Source organism: Artemia sp. Qi Xiang Cuo, chromosome 5, assembly GCF_049724085.1.
Source record: "Artemia sp. Qi Xiang Cuo chromosome 5, ASM4972408v1, whole genome shotgun sequence".
Lineage (NCBI taxonomy): Eukaryota > Metazoa > Arthropoda > Branchiopoda > Anostraca > Artemiidae > Artemia > Artemia sp. Qi Xiang Cuo.
The window spans coordinates 29138335-29164047 of record NC_142798.1 but is presented as its reverse complement, the minus strand read 5'-3'; the positions used below and the strand labels follow the sequence as shown (position 1 = coordinate 29164047).

Genomic DNA, 25713 nt, shown 5'->3' with positions numbered 1-25713 from the left:
TTAATAATTGAGAATTTTTTTTTTAATTATTATCATTATTATCTCGGTTTTTTTTTTTTTTTGTTATATTTATTGATTATTTTTTTGTAAGGTTAAGGTAGCTGTGCTTTTGGGGAGGAAAGAGGGACTCTCTTATATAGTAAATTGTATGGATGAGGGATGTGGTTGTGTTGAAGAGTAAATTGAGGGTCGTAAAGCGTGATTAGGAGGAATCGTTATTTTTTTAAGGGACTCAACGTGCGTTTTTTGCATAGAGAAGTTTATTTATGTTTATTTATTTCTATTTGTTTTAATTAAACCTGATTGAATCTGAAATCTGAAAAAAGTTTACTTAAATCATCTGGGGGAAATGTATGGTTTAACTTAAACCAATTTTTAAAAGTACCGCAGAATAATAATAAATACAAGCCGTGACTGTATCCAGGGAGTACCTAGGGTACCCACACGAACACCCCCTCTCCCAAACTCTATATTTTTCTCAATAATTGGGCAATTTTTCATATTATCAAGCCGCAAAAAAAATTCAGCGTTCAGGCCTGGTGCACACCCTAAACTATTTATTGATATGTCAACTGTTTCTTTGGAAGAAGGTGATAAACCAGGTGGGTAGCCAAGATTTTGTTTCAGAAAGGGTCCGATTCATTTTGGAACGGGAGGAGGTTTAACTATATAAGCATTATCTTAAAGTCATAATTCAGTCAAACACCTATAAAAATTTAAAACCGAAAATGCTCGGCGTTGCAATTCGATTTGGAACGATCTGCCTAGGGACATTTGACCTAAAAGTTTCTCTGTCGACCCCTTCAAAAGAAGATTAAACAGCCATTTACAACCACGTGATAACAGTGAGTCATTTACAACCTCGTGAAAATTCAACCTCATGAGCGATCTAAATGACCTGCGGCATATCAGATACCTGGAACCACGAATTCAGGAATACAAAAGATACTTTTTACTGTTTAGTGGAAGAGGGGCACTTGGCACCATAAACCCTTCCTTTTGAGCGCACCACTTTAATCAGCGCGTAGCTAAGGGAGAATATCTAGGAGGTAACTCCACTCCTAACTCAAGAGTCCTTATAAACACGCACTTTTTTGGTTTAATAATTGCTATGAAAATACCCTTTTCACTTTGCGGTCAAGACGAGTCACATTTAAATCTGTCAAGACATACAAAAATTAAGTAAACATCGTCTTATTTTTTATGAGCTATCAGTATTCAGATGCAGTGAACATACAAAAAAGATGGTTTTTAAGATAGAAGAGTTAGCTGCCTAAGCAAGGACTAATTGATTCATTAGACAATAGGCCTATACATAGACAATTGCAGTCAAACATCCATAAGATGTCTCAGTAAACCTTGGTCAGCGCATCCAGCATACCATTTGGGGAGCAATAGTCCTCCCTCGCGAAAGTACAAAACATTACAAATATAGTAGCCTATGAAAATTATTACTCTTTTTAGTTGGTTCAAACTTTCTGCAGTATTGCTGATGCATGAAAGATGTTAGCCCTTATCCCCCCCCCCCAAAAAAAAAGACCGAAACAGCAAGTCACTTATCATTGCGTAAATTCTGATAGTTTCTTTACTTAGCTCACCATTGCTATATCAAAGATCAATATGAACATTTAAGAGTGCATTTCGCTATTCAAGCTTCTTTATAACAACGACAATTCTTTTAATTAAACATGTATATACAAAGAAACATAATTGCACAGGAGATCTCATCTTATAACACACTCCTTTTCATTTTAAATAAATCATCTTTTTGAAAATTAAATTGCGTCATATCACAGGAATCAAACATATGTTCACCAAGAGATCATGTGCCAGTTTTATTTTCTCATTATATCTTCTATTGAAAATCCAGAGCTCTTTTTACTGCTATTCACCGGTTTTGGTGGAATACTAGCTGATGAGGTACTTGGCTGAATGCCAAAAGGAATCACCATTTGGTTAACAAAATCAAAACTATTATTATACACAGGTAAGTGATCAGTACTGCAACCTGGCAACAGTGTTTGCACTGTTTCAGTTTCACGTTTTTTAATATCAGTGTTTTCAGGTGACGTTGAAGTTACATCAATGTCAATTTCAGGATCTTCATCAAGATCAAAATCTAAATCAGATTCTTCATCATAATCATCAGCTCTGAGAGATGTATTTTCATCACGTCGAGCACCGTCTAGATGATGGTCACTATCCCCAACTGAATGAGTAAGAGTATGTCGTCGTAAGTCGCAATTGCGCCTGAAAACTTTGCCACAAGTTCCACATTCATATGGCTTATGATCCGTGTGAGTCAATAAATGAGTTTTGAGATTTGAACGCTGATTAAATGAACGGGAGCACACGGGGCACTTATGAGGAGATTCCTCTAAATGGAGGATCCGATGAACTGCAAGTGTCCTCGATTGGCAGAATCCTTTTCCACAGTCCGAGCACTTAAATGGCTTCTCTTTTGAATGAATATACCTGCAAAAAAGGGGCTGTGTAATCGTGAAACCAGGAGATAGTGTGACGTACTAAATTTTAAAACCATAACCAATTGTAGGTTTTACCGCAAACGCATTGGTTCTGGTTGTTTTATTGGGTTTTACTCCCCAATAACAAATGGTAATGAGATATTTCAAGCACAAGATATTTTATGATAATATCAAATTGTTTCTCTAGTTTAAATTTTAAAACCGAAATTACACGGGCTGTGAGGGTTTCTGCAGCATCTAAAATAGCCATCATTGAGTTTCAGACACAAATTGGTACGGAACAACACACACTAGTGAAGGTTAAGTAGGTCAATCTTTCTTAAACCATTTATTTTGATCTTACGTCTACTCTCACCCCTTTAGTTTAACATTCTCCTCTTACCTATGCATCATTCTGAAGCGGTATATCACTATGTGTTGGGCATTTCTTCTTCTTTTTTTAGAAGGGGGGGGGGTTAGCCAGAGTCGCATTAGGAAGGAAGGAATCAGTTGAAGTATTGTGGTATTTGATCTTGAGCAAACATTGTCTCTACTGTTAATGACTAAAAATGAAACGTTTTCTAAAAATAAGTTTTTCAAAGAAAATCAAGGAGCGAAATTCAAACCTAAAAGAAGCAGAAATAAAGTCACATAATGATTATAATTTATAACTAACAGAAGTTACTATGAATGAATAATTTAAAAACGAAGCTAATATAAATCAAAATGAATAATCATCACATGAAACACTAAGGTAATATATCCTGGTATGGAAGGATAGATAAATCCTAAACCAACATACATTAAAATCAAGGGTTAAGTCAAACCTGCAAGACCAGAAATTATCACAAATAATAGAAGGGATAGCCCCCCCCCCCCTCAGCCTTCTGAAGGATAGAGCGTTACTCATAGTAATTTCTGCTCGTTTTTTGTTTTATTTTCCATTCCTAGTACTTCCTGTTGGTTTTAAACTCGTTTTAGGTTCTACTCTTTGTTTTCTTTGAAGAACTTGGTTTCGGAAAACGTTTTTTACAATTAACTTTAGTTCGTTTTTTAATTTACATAAGTGTTATTATTGGTAGGAATATATAAATAATTGTAGAAACTTTTTCAAAGATTTTTCAGTTTTTCTGCTTAAGAACTAAAATGTTTTAAAATAATTTGACTTTTTGCAAAATCTGGAAATTCTGTAGAAATGTCCAATTTGCCACAGCTTTGTACAGTAATTTTCTAATAGTATTTCTATTATAGAGTCTGGGATGCACATATACTATTTGGGCAGCCGAGATACACATAGTGTCTTTCGATTTACCCCTGATAGTTGGTAGCCCAGATTTACATAGCGTCTTTTGATTTACCGCTCGGCTCTCAAGATTCATTGCAAGATTCAAATCGAACCCATAAAATCGTTTCCAAGATAGCTATGCTGTTTCAATAGCCTAGGCACAGAGCCGTGTGCAATGGTGGGGGCTCGGTGTCTGATATTCTGAACATTCATGAATTTCTGGGCATTTCTTCTTCAAATTATCAAATAAATTAAGTTTTTTATCCCCCCCCTAAACAAAGGAAAATTCCTGCAGACATACCGAACTAGATAAGCTATTGTATTTCGATTTACCTCACTACTTCACCATGAATAGAATTTTAGCTCCGCTCAAGCCAATAGTACAGAACATTTAGCCAGATTGGAAATAATATTTTTTTTACCCCCTAATCTCCTCTCCCTAAGCATAAAATTTGAAGACCCCTTGCCTCCCTCTCCCATCACTTAGAAAGTTTCAAATCAATCCCCCCACCCAAGCCATGTGTGAGATAACCGCTCGGGCCAATGGTACAAAACATTTAGCCAAATTGGAGACATAAAATTTACCCCCTAATTTCCTGTCCCTAAGCATAAAATTTGAAGACCCCTTACCTCCCTTCCCAAGCACCTGGAAAGCTTCAAATCAATACCCCCCCCCCACCCAAGCCATGTGTGAGATAATGCAGATAAGCTACTCTGATAACAAAAATACACATAGTATCTTTCGATTTACATTACAACTTCACTAGGAATAAATCCTAGTCACACAGGGGCCTATATTGTCAGGAATTTAAGCAGAGAAGAAAACAATTTTCTGCTCCTACCGTCTCCCTCAATCTGGAAGTTCAATATTCATTCCTCAAAACACTATCTGAAAGTTTTAACTTGATTCCCTAAGTTGTTCCCGTAACATTGCACACCCGGTGTTTCCTAACCTGACAACAAATGCTGTCTTTTGGTTTATATCGCTATTGCTTAATCGTGAATGAGTTCCGAATACTATTGTGGCTTAGAGCATATAAATATAAAGCATAAAGATTATTTGGGTATAGACCCGAACGTCACATTAAGTTCTCCAGCTATTCCACCCAGTTGCACCACGCTTGAAAATCTAAGGTCATTTCAACTGCATTAATTGAAAAAGCATTGTGTAGAACTTTTTTTTTGTTGAAGGGGTGTTTTAAACAGACCCTCTTAAAGTATGTATGCTTGATCTATTTGTCTAATCTGAGTTCCTGTTTCTTATTTGGGTTACAAGATGATTCAGAGCTTCTATTTTTCCTAAAATCGAGTATTCAGTAAATATTGTCTTTTTAAAATGCTGAAACAGTTGGAATTTCTAGTTTTTGACGTAAAGACCGTTTTGTCGTATATTGAAGTCTACAAGAAACTTTTCCTCCGGAAACGACTAGTCACCCAGAATAACAGAAAAACCCAAAATGTATTTTGCAGTTATTTTGCTCTACCGTGAAATTTATAATGGGTAACATACCCCCTTTCGAATTACCACAGCAAATTTTTTTTAATCGTTGTACGCTTTGTGCGAAGAAACTAGCAGCAAAATGAAAACCTATTGCACTAAACATTATGAAAATTATACCAAATCATTTTAAACGATGCCTATCAAACAATAGTCCCTTGAAGTAGCCCCAAAAATTTAATTTTTTTTTACAGCAATCAAAGTATTCTTAGAATATGTTAACTATGAAGAAAAAATACATAAAGAGCCGATAATACAAGAAATGTATCACCTGGTAGTGTCAGGCCCATGCGTGTGAATTTATCTCGAAGGGCCTGATGTGTTTCAGGGAGGTAAAAGTTCGTTAATATTTCTAAAAATGGCTACATTACGAAGAGGAGAGAATCATATAAAAGCCGGACGTTTCAGAGGGGAGGGGGACAAAATCTTCTACCACATGGACGCATCTGACTATTATAGTCTTGCGGGTGTAAGATTCATAACGCCAACATTTGAGGACTATACGTAAAGCAAACCGGACAAAAAATTCATCTTTAAATTTATTTTTTTCGGCATGAACTGACATTTATAGTTTTAAGGTTTGTTCATCTTTGTTAATCTTACAAAATTACTTAAATATGCTTATGAAAAAGTAAACGTTACTGGCCAAACTCAAGTCAATCCTTGACTGCATCGTAAGTTTAGCAATAAAAAATATCTCAGAAATCTTTTGGCATGTGCTTGAAAAGTTTTATCCTTCTTTATCTTTAACCAGTCTGGGTATTAGCAGTCTGAAATTCAACTAATGTAGGGTTTACACAACTAACACAACAGGGCGTCACCAAGTCCTTATGCAAATATATAACTTTTTGAAATACCCTGCATTGCAATGACATAAGAGAGTGCTTCGCACGCGTTATAGAATATACCCCAAGGGTAGTTGTTTAAAACAAAAAATACCAAGCTGTTGAATTCCTTACACTGCTGGCATCTGGCATTCTACACTCTTTTCATCTGCAATTAAGCGAAGTATTTTTAACAGACGAAAACTGGGAATGGTAACACCTGCAACGCGAGTTGCATTTACTCAGGGCATAATAATGGTCTTGCAATGAGCTGACCACTGCTTAAGTATTTTACAATGCGGATCTTTCAATTAGTACTTTGAGTAGCAAACACACTGGTAAAAGAAAAATGTTCTTAGTAATCTGGGTTGAAAATTCCGGAAAGTGCTTTCTAAAGTACTCTGATTTCTTTTTTTTGTAGTAAGTAGCACAAGAAACTTCAGGTGAGTATATGTAGTCTACTATAAGTAAACTAATCAAGGTTGTCTTTATTCGCTCACTTTTTTATTGTAGATGAGCATTTTCTTATTCCCTTACCAAAGGAAAAATAACAAAAGAGGCCGTTAGTGCTCCACTATATTTGTGGGAAAGTCATGAAACACGTTATGCTCTACCTTAAGAAATGCACAGGCTAACAGCTGATCAACGCTTTTTCTTGAATAAAAAATAAGCCAAACTATTCTCTAATATAAATATGATAATCTAAACACAATGAACTTCTGACTCAGACTTGAATCTCCTCTCCCACTGTGCACACAGAAGTTAGACGAAGAAGCAGTTCATTTAGTCTTGAACTGACTGACCTCTGCAAAGATATCGTGGTTGCAGGGGTAGCTGCAACCCAGTAAAGGACGAACCTCGGCCAATAGTTACCCAAAATTAATTATTTTGGAACTAAATTGGATCGAAATAAAAAAACAAACCATGGGAATTGTCAGAGTAGAAAACCCTCTACATAAAATTATGGTCTCCTGGCTTAAACAACAAGTAGAATCCTTTTTTTGCACAAGAAGTAACAAAAAATGGGTGGTAATATACTACTTAGCCTTGAATCGCACTTTAGGTAGCCTACTGGTTACCGTTGCCCACAACATTCCGGTAAACACAAACCTGTTGCAGGTAACATTCAAGGGCCTTGGATCTGAGGGTAGGTAATTTTTTTTTCTTTGCTTCCGATCGTAATTCGTGGACAAATACGTCGCATTACTCCCTTGTGGGATTACATCTGAATTAAGACATAAATTGAGAGAGCAAGCAGGATGTCAAATTCTGCAATCACAAAGAGCCGATTGTTTAATTTTCCGATAGCGGCCTTTTTCAGATATCCTACTGATCTTATTTACCTAGTTTCTCGATAATCCACTCCCGATTAGAAGCAATCGTCACACAACAGTTTACGCTACCTTTTACAGTTAAGTACATAACTATGTTGACGGCTCTTTTCATCTTGATTGCTCAATAAATGACTTCATTTAGATTTTGCTTTGAACTTACCGACAAATAAGACATATACCTTTCTAAATATTGATAAATAAATGCGCCTTTCAAATGAGTTGAAAATTTTATTTACAAAATGCAAACATTTATTTATATTAAAAACATAAATTGAAAAATTGTATTTACTAGTTTTTTGTCATATCAATTATCAGATCGTTTTCATTCCGAATCATCAAAAACAATATTGATAAACAATCCATCATGTTCTGTCGTAGAAATTTGTATAATTATTTTTGACTGATGAAGCACCTAACATAATTAGATAGATTTATTTTCTGACAGCGCATCAAACGTTAAAAGTTCAAATATTGTCTCACAAGTTTTACGTTTCCTCTCTCGCTTTTTCACAAAACTCAGTTTCCCTCCTCCCTCTTTTCATACTGCGAAATCGTGCATAAAGTTCATAGTAGGCTAAGTAAAACCTAAACTTCATATTTGGGAAAGAGGATGTGGTGGAAAAAAAATTGCCACTGAATTTCTGATTGAGAAAAAGTAACTATATTGACACTTGTTATACTCTTGATATTTATAGCAGAAATTTTTTTTTTACATCCATGGACTATTTGACTCTTTATTTTAGAAGATATAGGCCCTCGTGCATATTGTCAACATGATTAATTAGAAGAGGATTGTGCCCCCTCAAAGAAAATCGAGATTTTCAAGGTTTCCCGAACGTTATCCAAAATCTATCAGATAGTTTTTTTGTTTTATTTTTCTGTATTCAGGTGGTTTATTTTTTAAGCGGGGAGGGGAGCTTGACCACCTTGGCCCTCCAAAAAAGGTGAGCCCCCTCCCAAATAAATTGCTACTTATGTACCTAAATTATGCTAACTATATACCGGTTGCGGCAGAAACAACGCCATTTTTAACTTTATATCATACAACGTACATTGTCTTTATCATAGTGCGTGCATAGGACGCGCCAAAATCAACTGAAGGATTAAAGAATAAATAATGTATTTTCGGGTAAATTTCATGGAATTACCATAGAAATTTGTATTTAAAAAAAAGAAAGTAAAAGTACTGAATTTTCCTATTCCAAAAGTAATTCCAGAACTGCTTAATATTTCATTACGAAAAGAAAACAAAATTCTGCATTCATTTTGAATTCCAATAGCTTTTTCACTTTTACCCAATAATTCATTATTTTACAAAATAAATGATTGGCTATTATTTTAACGCACAGGTGTAATCAAAGTGAAACAGTGTACTGTTTATATCTGTACAGCATACTGTTTATCAGAAAGTTCTGCCCTTTGCTTTTGAGAACTTGACTTGTCTTAAACCGAAACTCTAAAAAAAGGAGTTTGAATAATAATTAATATATTGTTATTATTCTTAACAAAGTATTTTATTTCTAAATATATTTATTTTTACATATATTTAATATTGACTATATTTAATGTATATATTTAATATCAAATATATTCAATTTATATATTTAATATTAAATATATTTAATTTATCTATTTAATATAAATATATTTGGAATTTTATTATTCTGATAAAAGAGTGGTGAGTGTACTATATGTCAAAAGAATTGACTTTTTATGCTGATTTCAAATATATGAAATTCGTTAAGTTTAATGTTGTCTATCAAAAGCTAAGTCTGAAAAAATTTGCCCAATTTTTTAAACAGGGGAAAAAAAACCCCACAAAACATCAAGTGACATTAATGAAAATAACACCATTAGATTCAACATATCATAGAACCCTACTGTGGAGCTTTCAAAATCCTATCTAGAAAAATATGGAATTTAGCATTTTTCTCAGAAGAAAGATCACGGATGCGCGTATTTTTTCCCCGCAGGGGTGGTCGTATCGAACCAAAGGCCCTAGAAGGTAGAGAGAGGGCGCTTGACCGGAAGTTAAAATTCCTAGTGTCCTTTTTAATTTACCAAAAAGTTTGTGCCACAGGAAAGTGGCGTCTTCTGTAATTATTGTGTCCACGTCGCTCTTTACTTGGGCAGTGCGATTGCGCTGCCTATGATTTTGTGGCACCGAACAACTTTTTTGCCCCAAAGAGGGCCAAGTTGCTATCGATTGAAAATTATGAGATAGCCAATCAATTTTAGAGTATAAAAAAAACTTATTGAGCTTCCTAGTCACAGAGGAAGTAATGCCACACGATGGCACATTCGTTCCTGAAAAGTCAAGGAGTCAATGCAAAATAAATAGTTAATATTGATCCTTTTCTCAATCCTTAATTTAACTAAGTTGATTCAATTTATTTTTCATAAAATTGTATTTAGTAATGTATAATTGCACATAAGCTACAAGGAAAGAGGGGTGGTGGCTCATTATGTAGACGGAGGGGGGGGGTAGAGCCTTAAAGAGTGGATTTAAATGCCCAAATTGTCTGACTCTCCATGAGCCTTCAGATAAACATAGAAAGTAGTATGGGTAGGGGTAAAAATGAATCTCTCATATCCAATATCTAAAAGCTATCCAAGAACTATCCAACATCCAAAAGCCTGATTAAGGGCGCGGTGATACCCCCCTTCTTGTTGTAGAAAAATGTTACTGACATTTATTTTAAAGCTTCATTTTACTAAACTGATTTGCTTCATATTTCAACAAATTATGCACAATGATGTGTAAGTGCTGCATCAGCTTTTATGAACGAGGGGCCAAGGGTTGTTTTACCGGCAGGGGGATGGCAGACGCCTCAAAGAGTACATTTTAATGCCCGCATATTCCAACTCTCAGCAGATAATAAATAACGAGTTTTGGTGAACGGAGACGAGGGGGAAATTGATATCTAATCTCTCTTGATTCCCGGGAATATTTTTGGTCTACACCTTTATTATTGGTACAAAAAAATAGGGGGTAATAGTGCCCCTCCCATTGCGACAATCCTTTTCTAAGTAGCATAGAAGATTGTATTCACATACCTATTGGCACAAAGGGTGGGAAAAGTAAGGTGGAACGTCATGAAATTTTTCAGCGGGGGGGGGGGCTGACAAGTGCTATTAGGAGCTCTGTTTTCAGCATTTTTAATGGTAATATTTCTCTTTTCCTATTTATATGCAATGTATACATGTATTTAAACATTAGAAAACCCTACTGTAGAGGTCGCAATGGCTTCAACTGCGTAGAAGATCAAAAGTCAGAGTCACGCAGTTTCCCTCCATACGAACAGTCCCATAATACCCCTTTCCATCCACTCAAAATTCTTCAATAAAACTGTTATTGAGAAATAAGAATAACAAAACTACTGTTCATCGAAAATCTTAACTAAAATTGAATTTTTTTTTCCAAGTTTTAATTACATTCTAATAGTTTGATTTTTAAGCAGAAAAATTAATAGGTGGGACGCTACCCATTGATTTATAAATATTGATATAAAAAATTTAACAGCACAAAACTGGGGATTAATGGGGCCGGTAGCCCGCATCATATCTTGGTTAGGCTTCGACATAATCTGAAAAACGGTCGGAAATTAAATTTTTCAAAAATTTCTTTTTCCAACTGAAAGTAAGAGGCAAAATTAAAACTTAAAACGAATAGAAATTATGAGGGGGGTATTTCCCTCCTCAATCCCTTGCTTCTTGCGCTGAATTTTGACTTTTAGTCCCGATTCTTTAAGAAAAACTGCTGAAACACAGCAAGGGCCTTTGAACAAGAACCTATTTTTAAAGTACTAAAAAATTTAGCGAAGCCAGCGGGAAATTTGAGGAGGGAAATTTGCAGGAACAGACTCGACAATTAACGGTCAAAATAAAATAGTTATGTTTTTCGAAAAAAATTGAAATTATTAGCGATTAGATTGCTTTTGTGTCAAACAAAACAAGTCAAGACTAAAAATCTATGAATAATAAAAAATACTACGAAAAAATATTTCTGGACGAAACAAAAATCATTACAACAAGCGAGGGCGTATCAAGGCTTTTTATACGGGTGAGAGGTATTATCTTCGAAGGAGGTCTTACAAAACAAAAACTTTCAAAATACATCAACATTTTTTGAAGGTGCATTTTTGTTACGTTTGTACGAGTTGGAAGATATTAGGGGGGAGGGTCAAACCCTGAACCCCCCTCCGCCTGGATACGGCCTTGGTAACAAGTGATGAATCACTGGGTTGTCAATCTAAATATAACCTTAGACAGAAGCTACCTTTATTTAGCTGTTTTCGTTGAAGTTTCGTTCGAAATTCTTAAAGTGCTGGAGTTCTAAGAAAGATAAAAGCCCATGGAACATTTTTCCATTTTTGGTGTATTTCTTACCTTGCTCACGGGGTGAGGTATCCAAAGCAAGGCCGTATCCAGGGGGGGGGGGTTACCCGGTTTGACCCCTCCCCCGAAATTTTTGACCGAGTCGAAAATAAGTCGAAAATTAGTAAAACCTAGGTAAAAATCAGTATAATTAGTCGAAAACTGAGTCAAAAATTAGTAACCCCCCCCCCCCCCGAAAATATCAAAAATTAGTAAACCCCCCCCCCCCCGAAAAAAAAATCCTGGATCCGCCCTTGTCCAAAGGTATCAACCCTGGTTTGATGTAAAGAGCCCAAGCAGGTACCCTATAGATTTGTTTAGTGCACACATAATCGTTTTAAGAAATTATAGTACTTTTTTTATGCGACCTTAACTTCTATATGAATTTTCAAGCTGATGTGTTGGAATGATGAACAATGTGTTTGATTGGTTTTACATTCAATCACTTTGAAAGCAGGATGTTTATACAAATCTTTTATTTAACTCTGCTTATGTCTTGAACAGGCTTTTGTTTTTTAATCTTAAAACAAAGTTTCTCAGTAGGATATAGTTATTTTTAACTGGAAGTTTTGCAAGTTCAAGCGCAAGGACTTGTTTCACGGAGGGGACCTGAAGGATAAGCAAATTATATTGAAAATATGAGAAATTCATAGACTAATTGTAAGAGTATTGATCCTTTTATAAGAGGATGGCATGATCCGAAAGATCCTCTCTTACTGCATATACGCCTCTTCAATTTTATTATACTAATCCAAAAGTTGAGGACCCAAAAACCTAAGTTAAAGGACTAGCAAGCAACAAAATTAACTCAAAATTAGTGTTACTTGAATTTTGCTTTCAGATCAATCGTATCAAGATCAATCTTAACTAAAATTTTTCCCAAGTCTTTTTATTTGAATTATTAATCAGTCACGTCAATTGGTGGGGGGGGGGGGCAGGTTCCATTCTAAACTATTTTTTTACTCCCCCTAGATTTCGAAAATTGCATTTTTTTGGTAATTTCGATAGGATAAAACAAAATTCCCCCCTTGATTTTGAAAAAAATATTCCCCCCCGACAATTTTCAAGAGTTGGTGCCACTGGTCTTAGAAAGGATTTAAGTTGATAAGCTTACCTATGATCACGTAAATGGTCTTGTCGTCTGAAAGCTTTTCCGCAAATATCGCAAGAATAAGGCCTTTCATCTGTATGTGTCCTTTCATGAATAAGTAAGTTATATGACTTTGTAAACTGTCGATTACAGAACTTACATATAAACTGTTTCTTAGGTCTTGGAGCCCTAGCTGGGACGCCAACGTTTGAGGCACTGTTGGTCATAGCATTCATTGCCGCTGCTCTTAGCAATCTTCTATCAAAATGCGGGGGCATTATAGAAAAGTTGCTAGGATCATAGCTATGAAAGGATCCTGGTGGGAACATAGGGAAGTGTTTCCCCATAAAAACGGCTTGGTCTATCATTGATAGATGTTCATCCTTATCCCTAATTGATCTACCAACTATGTCAAGCCTCGAATAGGACGTAGAGGGGCTTTGCTCTGAACTAGTATCACTGGGTCGATTTGGTACCACCGGCTTGAAGGCTGAAGCTTCTCTTGCGGAATGAGAGGGTAGAATGTTTTGGAAGCTTAAATGTGGATTTTGCTGCAAATTTGGAGGAGTGCTTGAGCAGCCTGGTTGACTGTAATCAGCCATCTTTGCAGAAAATTTCCTGGTATACCTAAAAATCATAGTTGTATTTTAAAAGGGAAATTTTGTGATTTAATTGAAGGTATTATACAATAATAAGAAAAATGAATCACTATATACAGGCATACACAGCAATATAGTCCAAGCTGTCGGGGAGGGGCATTTTTTATTAAGAAATATTTAAATTACCTGTGTCCCTATTTATCGAAAGGTTAACAAATATACGTTTTTTAACGTAATAACGTGATTGTTTGTTAACATAATATCCCGTTTTTTTTTATTTTACCTCAGTTGCTCTGGTGTTCTCACTGAAAAAACTCTAATAGCTTCTTTTCCCTACGTGGATTAGTTCGCCAATTGTATATATATTTTTTGGTGGTGGTTTTATTTGTTTCTAGTTTTAGTTTGGTTTTTTATCTTGTTCTTTTTGTGTTTTTCTCGTGCTGAAGACGCCTTGTTTCGGTACAGGCGAAATATCTGCGTTGTTTTTACATTTTTTCGTCTTTTCTCTTCACTGGCCGCAGTCTCGTTTTTTTTTTCATTGAGTTTTTTTCTCTCTGTTGATTTTTTAATTATTAACCAAAAACTTTATTTTTTGGTATCTTTTTCATATTATTATCTATGTGACGTTTTGCGATCATGCTACATTCCTAGTTAAAATAGTTGTTCCCTCTTTATAGGGTTGGGGGCTATGTCAGCAAAAATTCCAATTCTAACAAAGTTTTAACAAATTACTATTAAAACCACTGCAATAATTCCAAAATTCATAGAAAAATTAGCTTTGCATAATCTATGCTGAAACGGAGGAAATTTCAAAGACTATCGGAAGTAAAAATATCTTAGCAAGCTAATGAATTTAATAAAGAAGCAAGAACTGGGGAGAAATTGTAAAATTTAACACATATAAAAGTATCAAAGAAAATTGAGACAGCGCTCTTTAATATTCTTGAAAAAGAATCGGTTAATACGCGGTGTTTTTGGTATTGACGCGTTTTGCATTATTTTTTAAAGAGTTGATTGTCTATATTGCACAGTAGGGTCATATCATACTTTTACTTTTTCATATAGATATAAAATTAGCTTTTGTAGCTAGAGGTCGAGGATATCTTTCAACTATTTGCTGTATTTATGCTTATATTTTCCATTTTTATAATTTATAAATCTTTTATAGTTTCATAATTATGTTTATATTATTGGACAATACGTTTTACAGAATTTAATTTTCTGTTCAGGAAAAAAAACTTTATCACCCAGGGTTACTAATCTCTTCAAAACATGGGAATATGGATATTAACGATGGATGTATAGCAATCAATTAACCAATTAATTATCCCAATCAAACTTTAGTTTAAGACTTATCCCCAGAACCCCAAGCAGATATCAACAGAAGTCTCGTTTTGTCTGTTTTCTTCATTGAGTTTTCTCTCTTTGTTTCTTTAACAGATATCCACTGTGTAAAAATATTCTGCAGCATACTTACACGGAGGGAGGTGGAGGAGGGAGGTCGTTCATAGGAACCCTCCCGTGGCAAATTTTACAAAATTATAACCTAAAACATGCAAAAATTCCAGTTTTTTCTAACTATAAAAAATCTGCTTGGACAAATCAGAGTATAAGGCATGTATAGGCTATATAAAAAAAAAACCTGGATATGGCCGTGTGTACTACTAATACTCTTATAATACTTAGTCTGCTCGTGTATGAGCAAAAGAAAACGGAAAAGCTAGCTAGCAGAAAGTCCGCTTCTTGTGCTACTTCAAAACTGTAGGCCTCCCCTCCCATTGACAATTCGGGAGGCCCGAGGCTTCAACCCTCACAAATATGGCCCTTTCGTTGCTCGTGCCAGGCTCGGTGAAACTCTTACTATATAGGCAAAATTTTGAAAGTACTTATCCGTAGTACTTATTAAACAATTTTTTTTAACGAAAGAAAATAATTAAACGGACAAACCTCGTTCTATAGACGTGTCCCTCCGCCCCCTACCCTTTACGCTATAGTTGGAGCACTATTTTCCTGGAAACATTTTGGATACAAGTACATTCAGGCTGGTAACAGTGGAGTCACATGGAGGCGGGAGTGAGGGCAAAAAAAACTTTTTAAGGTATCTTCACGGAATAAACCATTTTTTGGTATTTCTATAAATTAAAAAGAAACTAAAAAAGGACAAATTTGCCCCTCCCTTTTAGATTTTACAGAATTAATCCCCTCCCCCCTCGTTCTCGTGAATTATCATCACCATATCGCGATTTACCATCGCTAGAATAGTTAAACAAAAATAAACTCAAAAGAATCCTTGACTAGATCTTAATGAAAATTTTATTATCTAATATAGCCGTAAGAAGGACTTGGAACCTGAAAAGAACATACATATATGAACCTGAAAAGGGTAGTAACAATTTTTTTTTCTTTTTTTTATAGAGATGATTGCACTGAATGATTGATTGCAGTGATAGAAAATCGTAAGAGGGCTCGTTCAAAGCTAAATAACAAAAGAGATCACGGTCCAACAAATTAACATTTTCGGATCAAACAGTTCGTGGTAACGAACTGTAAGTAAGGAGCGACCCGGCTCAATGGTAACCAAAACTCTAAAAAACGGAATTTTGATACCAATAGATGCATCAAAAGAATCAGATTTAGATTCTGATTTCAAATATATAAGTTTCATCAAGTTTAATCTTACCCATGAAAAGTTACGTGCCTGAGAAAATTTGTCTGATTTTCAAAAAAGGGGGAAAGACCCCCTAAAAGCTATAGAACCTTAATGAAAATTACACCATCATATTCCGCGCACCATCGAACCCTACTGTAGAGGTTTCAAGCTCCTATCTACAAAAATGTAAAATTTTCCAGTTTTTGCCAGAAGAAAGATCATGGATGCGTGTTTATTTGTTTTTTTTTCTTCTTCTTCTTTTCCCCAGGGATAATCATATTGATCCAGTGGTCCTAGAATATCGTAGGAGGGCTTATTGGAACGGAAATTAAAAGTTCTAGTGCCCTTTTTAAGTGACCAAAATAAATGGAGGGCAACTAGGCCCCCTCCCTCGCTGATTTTTTTCCCAAAGTCACCCGATCAAAATTTTGAGATAGCCATTTTGTTCAGCATGGTCGAAAATGTGATAACTATGTCTTTTAGGATGACTTAATCCCCCGAAGCCCCCGGGGGGAGGGCTAAAAGTTAGGAACTTTACCCAATGTTAACATATAGCATTGGTTATTGGGAAGTATAGCCTACAGACGTTTTCAGGGGGAATTTTTCTGGTAGTGGGGGGTGGGGTGGGGTGGGGGTTATGTGGGAGGATCTTTCTATGAAAGAAGTTTTCATGGGGAAGGGACATTGCAATGAAGAGGGCGCCGGACTCCCCAGCATTATTTAAAAAAAATCAGAAATAAAATATAAAAAAACAAGTTTTTCGACTGAAAGTAAGGAGCAACATCAAAACTTAAAACGAACAGAAAATACTGCGTATATGATTGGGTTCACCCCCTAGTCAATACCTCGCTCTTTAAGCCAAAGATTTTTTAGTACTTTCATAAGAGCTATTTATTCTAATCAACGGCCTTTGTGATTAAGGGGTCATTTTTAAAGAATTGGAACAAAATTCAAATTTTAGAGTAAAGAGCAAGGTATTTACTAGGGGGCGAACCCCCTAATACACGTATTAAAAATCTATGAATATAGAAGTTCGTTACGTAAGTTAATTCGTAAGTTACGTATATTTATTACTAATAAAAAACGTTCGCAAATAAAATTAAACAAGTTTCGAGAAAGCCATTTAACAAAATAAAAGTAAAATTAATATGCATTTTTTTTTATTATTCATGTACGGTGAGCAAAAATTAAAACTTGCATTAATTCAAAAACGTTCAAAAATTAAATAAAAAAAACAAGTTTTTTTAACTGAAAGTAAGGAACGACGTTAAAACTTAAAACGAACAGAAATTATTCCGTGCATGAAAGGGGTATCCCCTCCTCAACGCCTCGCTCTTTACGCTAAAGTTTGACTTTCTCACAACTCTATTTTTTTTTAAACAATAACAAACTTTAGCGTAAAGAGCGAGGCGTTGAGGAGGGGATAGTCCCTATCATGTACGGAATAATTTCTGTTCGTTTTAACGTCGTTCCTTACTTTCAGTTAAAAAAAACTTGTTTTTTTTTGTTTAATATCTTATAAAAAGATTTTGGCTATCTATATAAAAAGAAGTGTTAAAACGCTCTAACTAATCAAAACGTTGTCTTTAAGACAGGATTTGCCTAGCTATATCCGAGAACAGCTTAATATTCAAATTCAATACGAAGGTTGCTTTTTTTTTAAACTTTAGACAAAGTTTCTAAGAAATTTCTCAATCAAACTACAATAGAACATGAGGTCTTCGGCCAAAACCTGGCGCCACTGATAAGGAAAATATGTTTGTCAGTTTCGAAAATTTTTTCAAAAGAACGATGGATTCAGGCACGCACACAGGATCATCTTCGGGGGGGGGGGGAGGCAGTAATAAAAAAAACAATCTTATTCGAGAACTTTAATAAGAAGGCCTAGAGACTAAGGAATATTTAGGGTTTCTAGGGTGCTTGCCCCGAGCCTCCCCCGAATACGTCCATGAATGGTTCATGTCGGATAGGTGGTACGAGCATGAGAAGCTACGTTAATCAATTAAGTTAACTCCACCAGACATCATTTCCTGTTTATATTTACAGTAAGTTATTATGTTGAATGCAAGGCAATAGTATTGGAAAATTCGGCCTAATACGTATTACGGGTCAACGTTGCATAGTGTGTATATAATTGAAAAATGGAAACAATTTAATCAATATTTTTGGACTTAAACTGCATGCTGTATTTGCTTTAATAGACCATTGCTTGAATTTACAACTTGCTATAGGCAAGGTCATACCCAGAGGGGGGGGGGGTCAGGGGGGCTTGAACTCCCTTCCCCGAAATGTTTATCTGACTCGTAAAAACGTAACAAAAAATTAAATAAACAAATTTTATATGAGTTTTTTTAGGTGTTTTGTGCACCCCCCCCCCCGAATTTTTATTTTAGTGTAAACCCCTTCCAAAAAAAATCCTGGGTACAGCCTTGGCTATAGGCATTATAGCGGCTACCTTTTTTTGGTTGGCTGGGTGTTTTTGGAATTGGTGCCCACGACAGCATTAATGTTTTAAAGCATTAAAATAATTATGTTTAATGCAAGGCAATAGTATTGAAAAATGCGGCCTAGTACGTATTACGGATCAACGTTGCATAGTGTATACATAGCTGAAAAAGGAAAATGAAACAATGAAATCACTATTTTTGAGACTTAAACTGCATGCTGTATCTGCCTTAATAAATCGTTGCTGTAATCTAAAACACGCTATAGGTATTATAGGGGCTAACTTATTTTGGGGGGGTCGGATGTTTTTAGATTTGGTGCTCATGACAGCATTAATGTCTAATAGCACATAAACTGATAGCACATAAACTAATAGCACATAAACTGATACCCAACTGATAGCACATAAACTGATAGCACATAAACTGATAGCACATAAACTGATACCTACGAATAGAAAAATTGAAACATATGACTTTTCTTCACGACTTGAACGGTTTTTTCCTTCCACAATTTCAAAACTGCTTTAGGGGATTCACAGCCTTTGAATCATGGTTGTAGCGATTGCTGTAACCTAGTAAATAACGAGGTTCAGCCAATAGCCTAGTAATCGAAAATACAGAAGCACTTTTTGAAAAAATATATAAATTTTCTAAGAATATCCATATAGATATCCTTTTTTGAATTTCTTTCTATTTTCACTAAAAGTGTAGTCATAAAGATTAGTTCAATTTTTCTTTTTGAAAGATGGAGGGATATTTTTTGAGCACCGAAAACTAAAGCAAAGGCAGAAAAATAATTTTGTGTTTAGAACAGATGCTCAATCGGAATCAAAGAGGCCATTCAATGTGTGACCAGAACTGCGCTTTAAAAGTTTTGGTCATTAGCAAACTAATTGGTATAACTTCGGTGATAAGGGTGGGATGATTTTTCCTGTGAGAAGAGTTAAAAAAGAGTTTTCAGGTGGAGAGCAATTGTGTGTCACCAAATTTTACATGTTACATATATTTTCATTTTTACGGAGTGGGCACTCCTGTGAGTACCCACGATGCCAAAACCCTGAATATACCTGAAGAATATTCAAGCACAATAGACTAGACACGTCAAATAGACTAGACATCTCGTTTTAGATAATTTTGCAATTTATTTGTTGTTTTATTGATTTAAATATAGAATAAGTGCCTGTCAAAAAAATTATGTCAAGGCGAAAACCAGATCTAATAGTTAAAAAATATTGTCAAACATTATATTTAAATTACAAATTGTATAACGTAATGATATGGGTGCCAATTAGGGGAGGTGATGAGGGTAAGGAGCAATTACATCCCCTTAGATATTGAAAATTAGGTGTTTTTGGCATTTTCTTTTTAAAACGTCGAGAAAAACAAAATTGCCCCTCTTTAGATTTTCAAAAGAACTGTTTCTTTACACTTTCAAAAAAAAACCTCGTTCTCCTACATTTTCACGAATTAATGCCACTGCGTATTGTCTGGGTAAAAGTGCGGTGGAACAGAGACTTTTCCCTGCCTCACAAAGCTGCTGTAATCAGTGAATGGTAATTTTAGAATTCACTTACAGCCAAAGTTAAGGCACAGGAAGTTGGTTTAAATTCCTACTTCCACCCTTTCCATTTGTAAAGCTTTAAAGGTTCAATGGAGACCGGTGTCTGTAAACTATCTTAACTTATATTTTTTTTTTTTTTCAAGTCTGGCTTAGGATTTGCTTACTTCAGCTCTTGGCAAGGCTGTTCTCTAAAATTGAGCCAGATTTTGGGCAAAATATTATTTCCCCTATCCTAATTTGGGCTTTAGATACATTCCTGTAATTTGCAAGTATCTAGAACAAAAAATTTCCAAGTATATGAGAAAAGAGATGAGAAGGGGTGAAAATAGGGGCTTCAAAATGCGCACTGCCATTTACACCACTTAAAAATCTTCATAGGGGATGGGGTCAAGTGTTACCAGGAGCTTTGCTATTACTAAAATTTAAATGGGAACATTTCTCATTTTATTTATTTTTATGCATTTTTCTTTTTAATATTTTGTTGCTTCCAAGAGAGCCATTGCCCTCCTGTCGGCCTCATGATTTACAGGTCTTAATTTTTCCTCCAATTTATCCCTGGAAGGTTCACTCGCAGTTTTGTGAGCTAGACTAGTAAAAAGCCCCTATTCTGAACTTTAACTATTGTCTAAATAACTTTTACGAAAACTGTGCATTTTAACTTTAAGCATCAAGAATTTTCGAAGTTATCTGCAAACTCTAGCTAAGGTAATTTGCCACAAAATTCCAATGACTTTACGAATTGAAATTAATATTTGTGATATATTAGGCTGTTTTTTCTTAAATAAACTAAATTTTTTTAATATCAGCTTATAAACGCACAACGAAACAGCACAAAAGATCACAAGTAATTATTAGTCAACTAGGGTAAGATAAGCTTTTTAAATGCTAAAGAAATACCTACAAATTATGAAATTAAATTATTCTTAAATATCTGACCGATAGCCAACAAAACTATTGCCTAATAATTAGAAACTGTTCCAATAATCGAAAGCTATTAAATCTAATAATCTAATAAAGCTATTAAATCTAATAAGCTAGCAATAAAAAGAAGCAAAACAAAAGCACGAGGAATGAAAAACAACCCAATAGATGGCAACCAATCCCAGCAAAATAAACAAATTACTACACCTTGTCACGCGACAGTTTGAACAATCAAATCAATCCCTTGTCAAACAAGAGGGGACTCGAAAAAGGTCCTCTATTAAAAAGCGCCACTAAATCTTTTCCATTTGATGTCTCGGTAGTCAACAACTAGGCTCCTTGGTAGCTACCAAGAGCTCCAAACGGCAGCAGGAAGCTGCTCTTCTTGTCTTATGAATACCCTTGGGGTAAGGTGGTCGCCAAGAAGAATTTTCTGAGGCTAAGATGGCTTGCGGGTAAATGTGACTCGCTTCTGTATTGTCTTGCATCTTTTCAACTGCACCTCTTATAGCCACAAGGTATAATATTTTTTAAACTTTTTGCCGTCACTACCAGTTTTCAACAGAGAGAACCTGTTCAAGTCATATTTGAAAATAATTAGCTGCAAATATGTTTTTTTCCCTTGTAAAAGGCTCAAAAGAATTCAGTTCTTGAACGTTTCCACATTTGCCAGGATAAAGATCCAACATTCTTGTCGTGATAAAGGACCCAAGGGAATATCCCAGCTGCAATAACTCAACAGGCGTTATGTGACGCCTTTGTTGATGATCGGATATGAAGCCTGAATTATTAAATGTAATAAGCTCTATCGACTGGTTTATTCCCTTTTCCCATAGCTTATTCAGTTTGCAGCATACAAGTTTAGTTTTTTTTTTTAAATAGTTTGAAAATGGAATTTGCAATTTAAAATTCATCTGGGCCCAAAGCACCTTTCTCTGTAAAAAAGAAAGAAAAAAGAAAAAAAAGCTTTTTAATAATAGACAAAAAACGTGGGTATTGTTCTATGAGCTGCAACCCACGCGAGAAGTGAAGTTTGGCTAATGCCAATGAAATACAACAAAATATGATGGAAATATAATAGTTTGCGAACAAATTTCGGCTAAATATTCGCACATTAGGGGAGTGAGGGGTAAAGCATTGAATACATATTAAATACGTAACCTAACCTAAGAACCTTTTCCCCCCTAAACCCCAATGTTTAAATATTGTACAAACCGCTGTTTGCAATCTCGGCATAGGGTTTCTCCGTTGAAAGAACCAGTTTGACTAGTTTCTTTAGCATCTTCCCTATACAGTATATCGCATGGGATGCAGCTAATAGAACAATACCAAAACTTGGAACATCATTTTTAATTCTTCCACTTCCCTGTAAGACTTTTTGTCTTGTAACATAACGCGTTTTCAATTACCGAAGTCGATTTATTTCATAAGAGGTAAATATAATTATCAGTGACTGGGGGGGGGAGAAGTTTTGGTATCATAAGTTAGACAAAACCTTCCAATTGTAATTGGTGGATATACACAGCTAGCTGATACTACATAGCAAAATGAAGAAGCATTATTCGATTACCCGAAGGGTTGCCAACTTTTTGCCACCTGGCGCACATCTCCGAGCAGCACGTGTGTCGCATTATTCTGGCACGTGTGGCACAGCCCTGTAACTCTCGGCAACCTAATTACCAACAGTAAATGACACAATTTTTTTCTTCTAAATCACCTCCCCCCAAAAAAAAAGACCATTCCTTCAGGAAGCTCCAAAACTTAAATATCCTACCTCCTGTACACCTATTTGAATCTCACTTTCTTCAAATGATCTTTGTCATGACCACATTCACGGGACATTTAGAATGCCTATTATTCCTAAACATATTTACTTGGCATCGCTCTTTGACGAAGATTGTCCAGTTTTGTCTAGGCTGTTGTGACGAATTATATTCATACATAGGCTTACTAGATATCCCGCTAAAGACTTTTAAGGTTTGATGATGTGGGTTTTGCGCCCGGGCCAGATTACCACTTAGTTTTTTTGCAAACAACTGCTTGTTTTAGTGCTTTCAATGTAAAGTGTATATTCTAGTACCCTTTTTTCTCATTAAAACTAAATACACTTGATAGTCAGTGTTTGATAACATTTGTCCCACTTTGGATTCAGGGTGAGCCTATTTCTAAACGTGTCAGGAAAGTATAGCTGGAAGGTCACCACATGGATTTTTTTTTCTTTTTTTAGGGCATATCTTGTTGTCTAAACTTACCACACAAAAAGTTACAAAAAGTTAAAGACAAATCAGAGGCAGTCGAGGGATCAGAAGGCATTGCATGTAAAACTTTGTGGGGGTGTGGAGGATACTGTAGAGGATTCGGTGTGGAGGATAGTCCAGAAAGAAGAAGTCATACCATTAAAGCATGTTGTTTTCTAAGTAAATATAGAGACTTGGCCGCTCATTAGCTACTATTCGACTACCAATCAGATTCTAGATTTTTTTCCCCCTTCAAATCGGAGTAATGCCTTCATTCGGTTAATTCTTCAAAAGATTAGCAAATAAGTTGGAAATGTTCAATGAATAAGAAGTTTGAATAGCTCATATCTTCAATAGAAAAAAACCTAACCTAATGGACTGCTTACGTTTGATGATGTTTTTCATGTATTGTGGTGTTGTAACTTTGACGTGGCCCCTTATTTTCCTTTGTCCCTTTTCTCCTCTATGTTTTTTTCCGTTTTCTTGTTCAAAAGTTTTAATTTTCAGTCGTGTTACTTTGCAACATGATAAGTAAACTATAAACAAACGAAAGCATAACGTAGGCAAAAATAAATTAGAATAAACAAGAATAAATGCTAAGATGCTATAAACTGGACAAGCCAATAAATAAATGAATAGCAAACTTTGAATTAACTTTTTTGTTGCTGGGTTGGGACACATCAATCGTGTGTAATCAACGACAGAATAAATAATTTTTATTAGAGTCTCGAAGTATTTTCAGCCCAATTTTAATACCCCAGATTATTCTTGAAAGTTTTGGTTTCTTTTGTCTCTAGAAACCATCTAACTTTGCCAGATGGAAATACAAGGTTAATATATTTCAAGAGTGAAGTTTTCGAAAATACGGGTGCTCGTACTAGGTAATATAAGTAGCTGAGTAATATAAGTACGAGCAAAGTAGCTCGTACTTAGTAATATTGAAAATTATATTTTGATATTATTCTTTAAGTTTAAATATAGAAATTCCTAAAATGTTTTACATACGGCATAAATCTGGCTGACCCATCCATTTCGAGCTACTATTAATCCAAAACCAAAGTTACATCACAGTGTCAGATTTAGAAACCAACTGTCGAAATTTAAAATTATTTCTCAGGCCTCCCCATTTGTTTCAATCTTTTTGTCTTACACAATTACACCCCTCTATCCCATCTTAAACAGCTTTACTACATCTGGTTAGCCGCAATTCAATTTAAGCGACCAATTTTTATGGCTATCCGTATAATAAAATTGGTGGACATTGAGGTAATAGGGTGGTTATAATGGTAGACCTAAATCTTTTTTGTTTAGATCCAGTTGTCACCCTGCCGGCTTCTCCTGCTTTTTATTGGGCTGATGGCAAGGGTGATATCTATTCAATGAAGTGAACTTGGAGGAGGAATGAAGATGTTAATAAATATATTGTCCCCATACTTTTCCACCCTCTGCCAATACAGTATCAAGGGGGGGGGAGGCACCGGGTTTGAACCCCAAATTTTTTTTATAATTTGTACAAAAGTAGTAAAAATACAAATAAACAAATTTTCGATTTGCTCTGTAAAGTTCTCCTTGTAAATGCCTCTAAGAAATAAACTCTCCCACCCCGAGCAAAAATCTGGATACGGCCATGGCCTCTGTTTCATTTTTTTTTTTTTTTTTTTAATGAAAATGCAGTAACTTATCAAGAACCATTCATTCTTATGCTTCTTATATATTTTTAGATGCCGGATTTTTTTCCAGAAGTTTGCCATAAATACTGTATTAGTGACAACCACAATTAGTAAAAAATATGGGAAAGCTTACCAATAATTTCTAATGTTATCCGAGGAGCCTTTTTTAGAAAAAATACGGCAACATACATGCAAGATCAGACGTCTGAATATTAAAATAGTTTTGGCTACCCTTCCCCTCGAAACATCTTCTGGTTCCCATTTTAATGTTATGAATATATGTATCTCTCAGAGGTAGCCCTAGAACGTTGCTTATAGTAAAGAGCCATAAGTCTTCAATGTATTCTAATTATTTTTTTCCTAAAGCAGCTTCATATGGTAGGGGTGGTCATATAAACTTTGGAGGGCTCTAATTCGATTGGATATTCAAACTTCTAGTGGACTTTTTAAGAATCACAAGTGATTGAAGGGGAAACAACAACCCTCCGACTACCTTTTCCCCCAAAGACATCCGACCAAAAATTACGAGGTAGTCTTTTGTTCAAATAGTCCAAAAGAAATGATTATAACTCTGGGGTTGACAAAACCCCCAAAGCCATTGGGACAAGGGCTATAAATTTTGCAAGTTGCCCATTGTTTACTTATATGTTTTTTTAATGGGACAAGGGCACAGGTTCGATCCTGGGTCTCCAAAAAGGCTAAGGGTACTAAAGTGAAACTTTAAAGAAATATTGGAGGGGATGTCGAACAAAATC

The 25713-nt window shown here is 35.3% G+C and overlaps 1 protein-coding gene across 3 annotated transcripts; it reads right to left on the bottom strand.

Moving 5' to 3' along the window:
• Positions 1-1652: 1652 nt before the first annotated feature.
• LOC148952010 (uncharacterized) lies at positions 1653-24386 on the bottom strand. 3 transcript variants are annotated; one of them, XM_089088796.1, is made up of 4 exons: positions 21259-21435; positions 19019-19141; positions 12898-13500; positions 1653-2475 (listed from the first exon to the last, which is right to left on the bottom strand). In XM_089088796.1, the coding sequence occupies exons 2-4, from the start codon at positions 19036-19038 to the stop codon at positions 1836-1838; spliced, it is 1263 nt and encodes a 420-aa protein (XP_088944922.1). In that variant the 5' UTR covers positions 19039-19141; positions 21259-21435; the 3' UTR covers positions 1653-1835. The 3 variants fall into 3 exon arrangements, with proteins under 3 accessions (XP_088944922.1, XP_088944921.1, XP_088944923.1); XM_089088795.1 differs by lacking the exons at positions 19019-19141; positions 21259-21435 and adding an exon at positions 24294-24386; XM_089088797.1 differs by lacking the exon at positions 19019-19141 and having other exon boundaries at positions 21259-21433.
• Between the last annotated feature and the right edge of the window lie 1327 nt (positions 24387-25713).

Coding starts and splice junctions, on each gene's coding strand:
- LOC148952010 (XM_089088795.1), bottom strand. CDS start 24,319: ATGGATGGGTCAGCCAGATTTATGCC. Junction 13,501..24,293: donor GGGTCAGCCAGATTTATGCC/GTATGTAAAACA, acceptor TATGATTTTTAG/GTATACCAGGAAATTTTCTG. Junction 2,476..12,897: donor GACCATTTACGTGATCATAG/GTAAGCTTATCA, acceptor CCTTTTTTGCAG/GTATATTCATTCAAAAGAGA.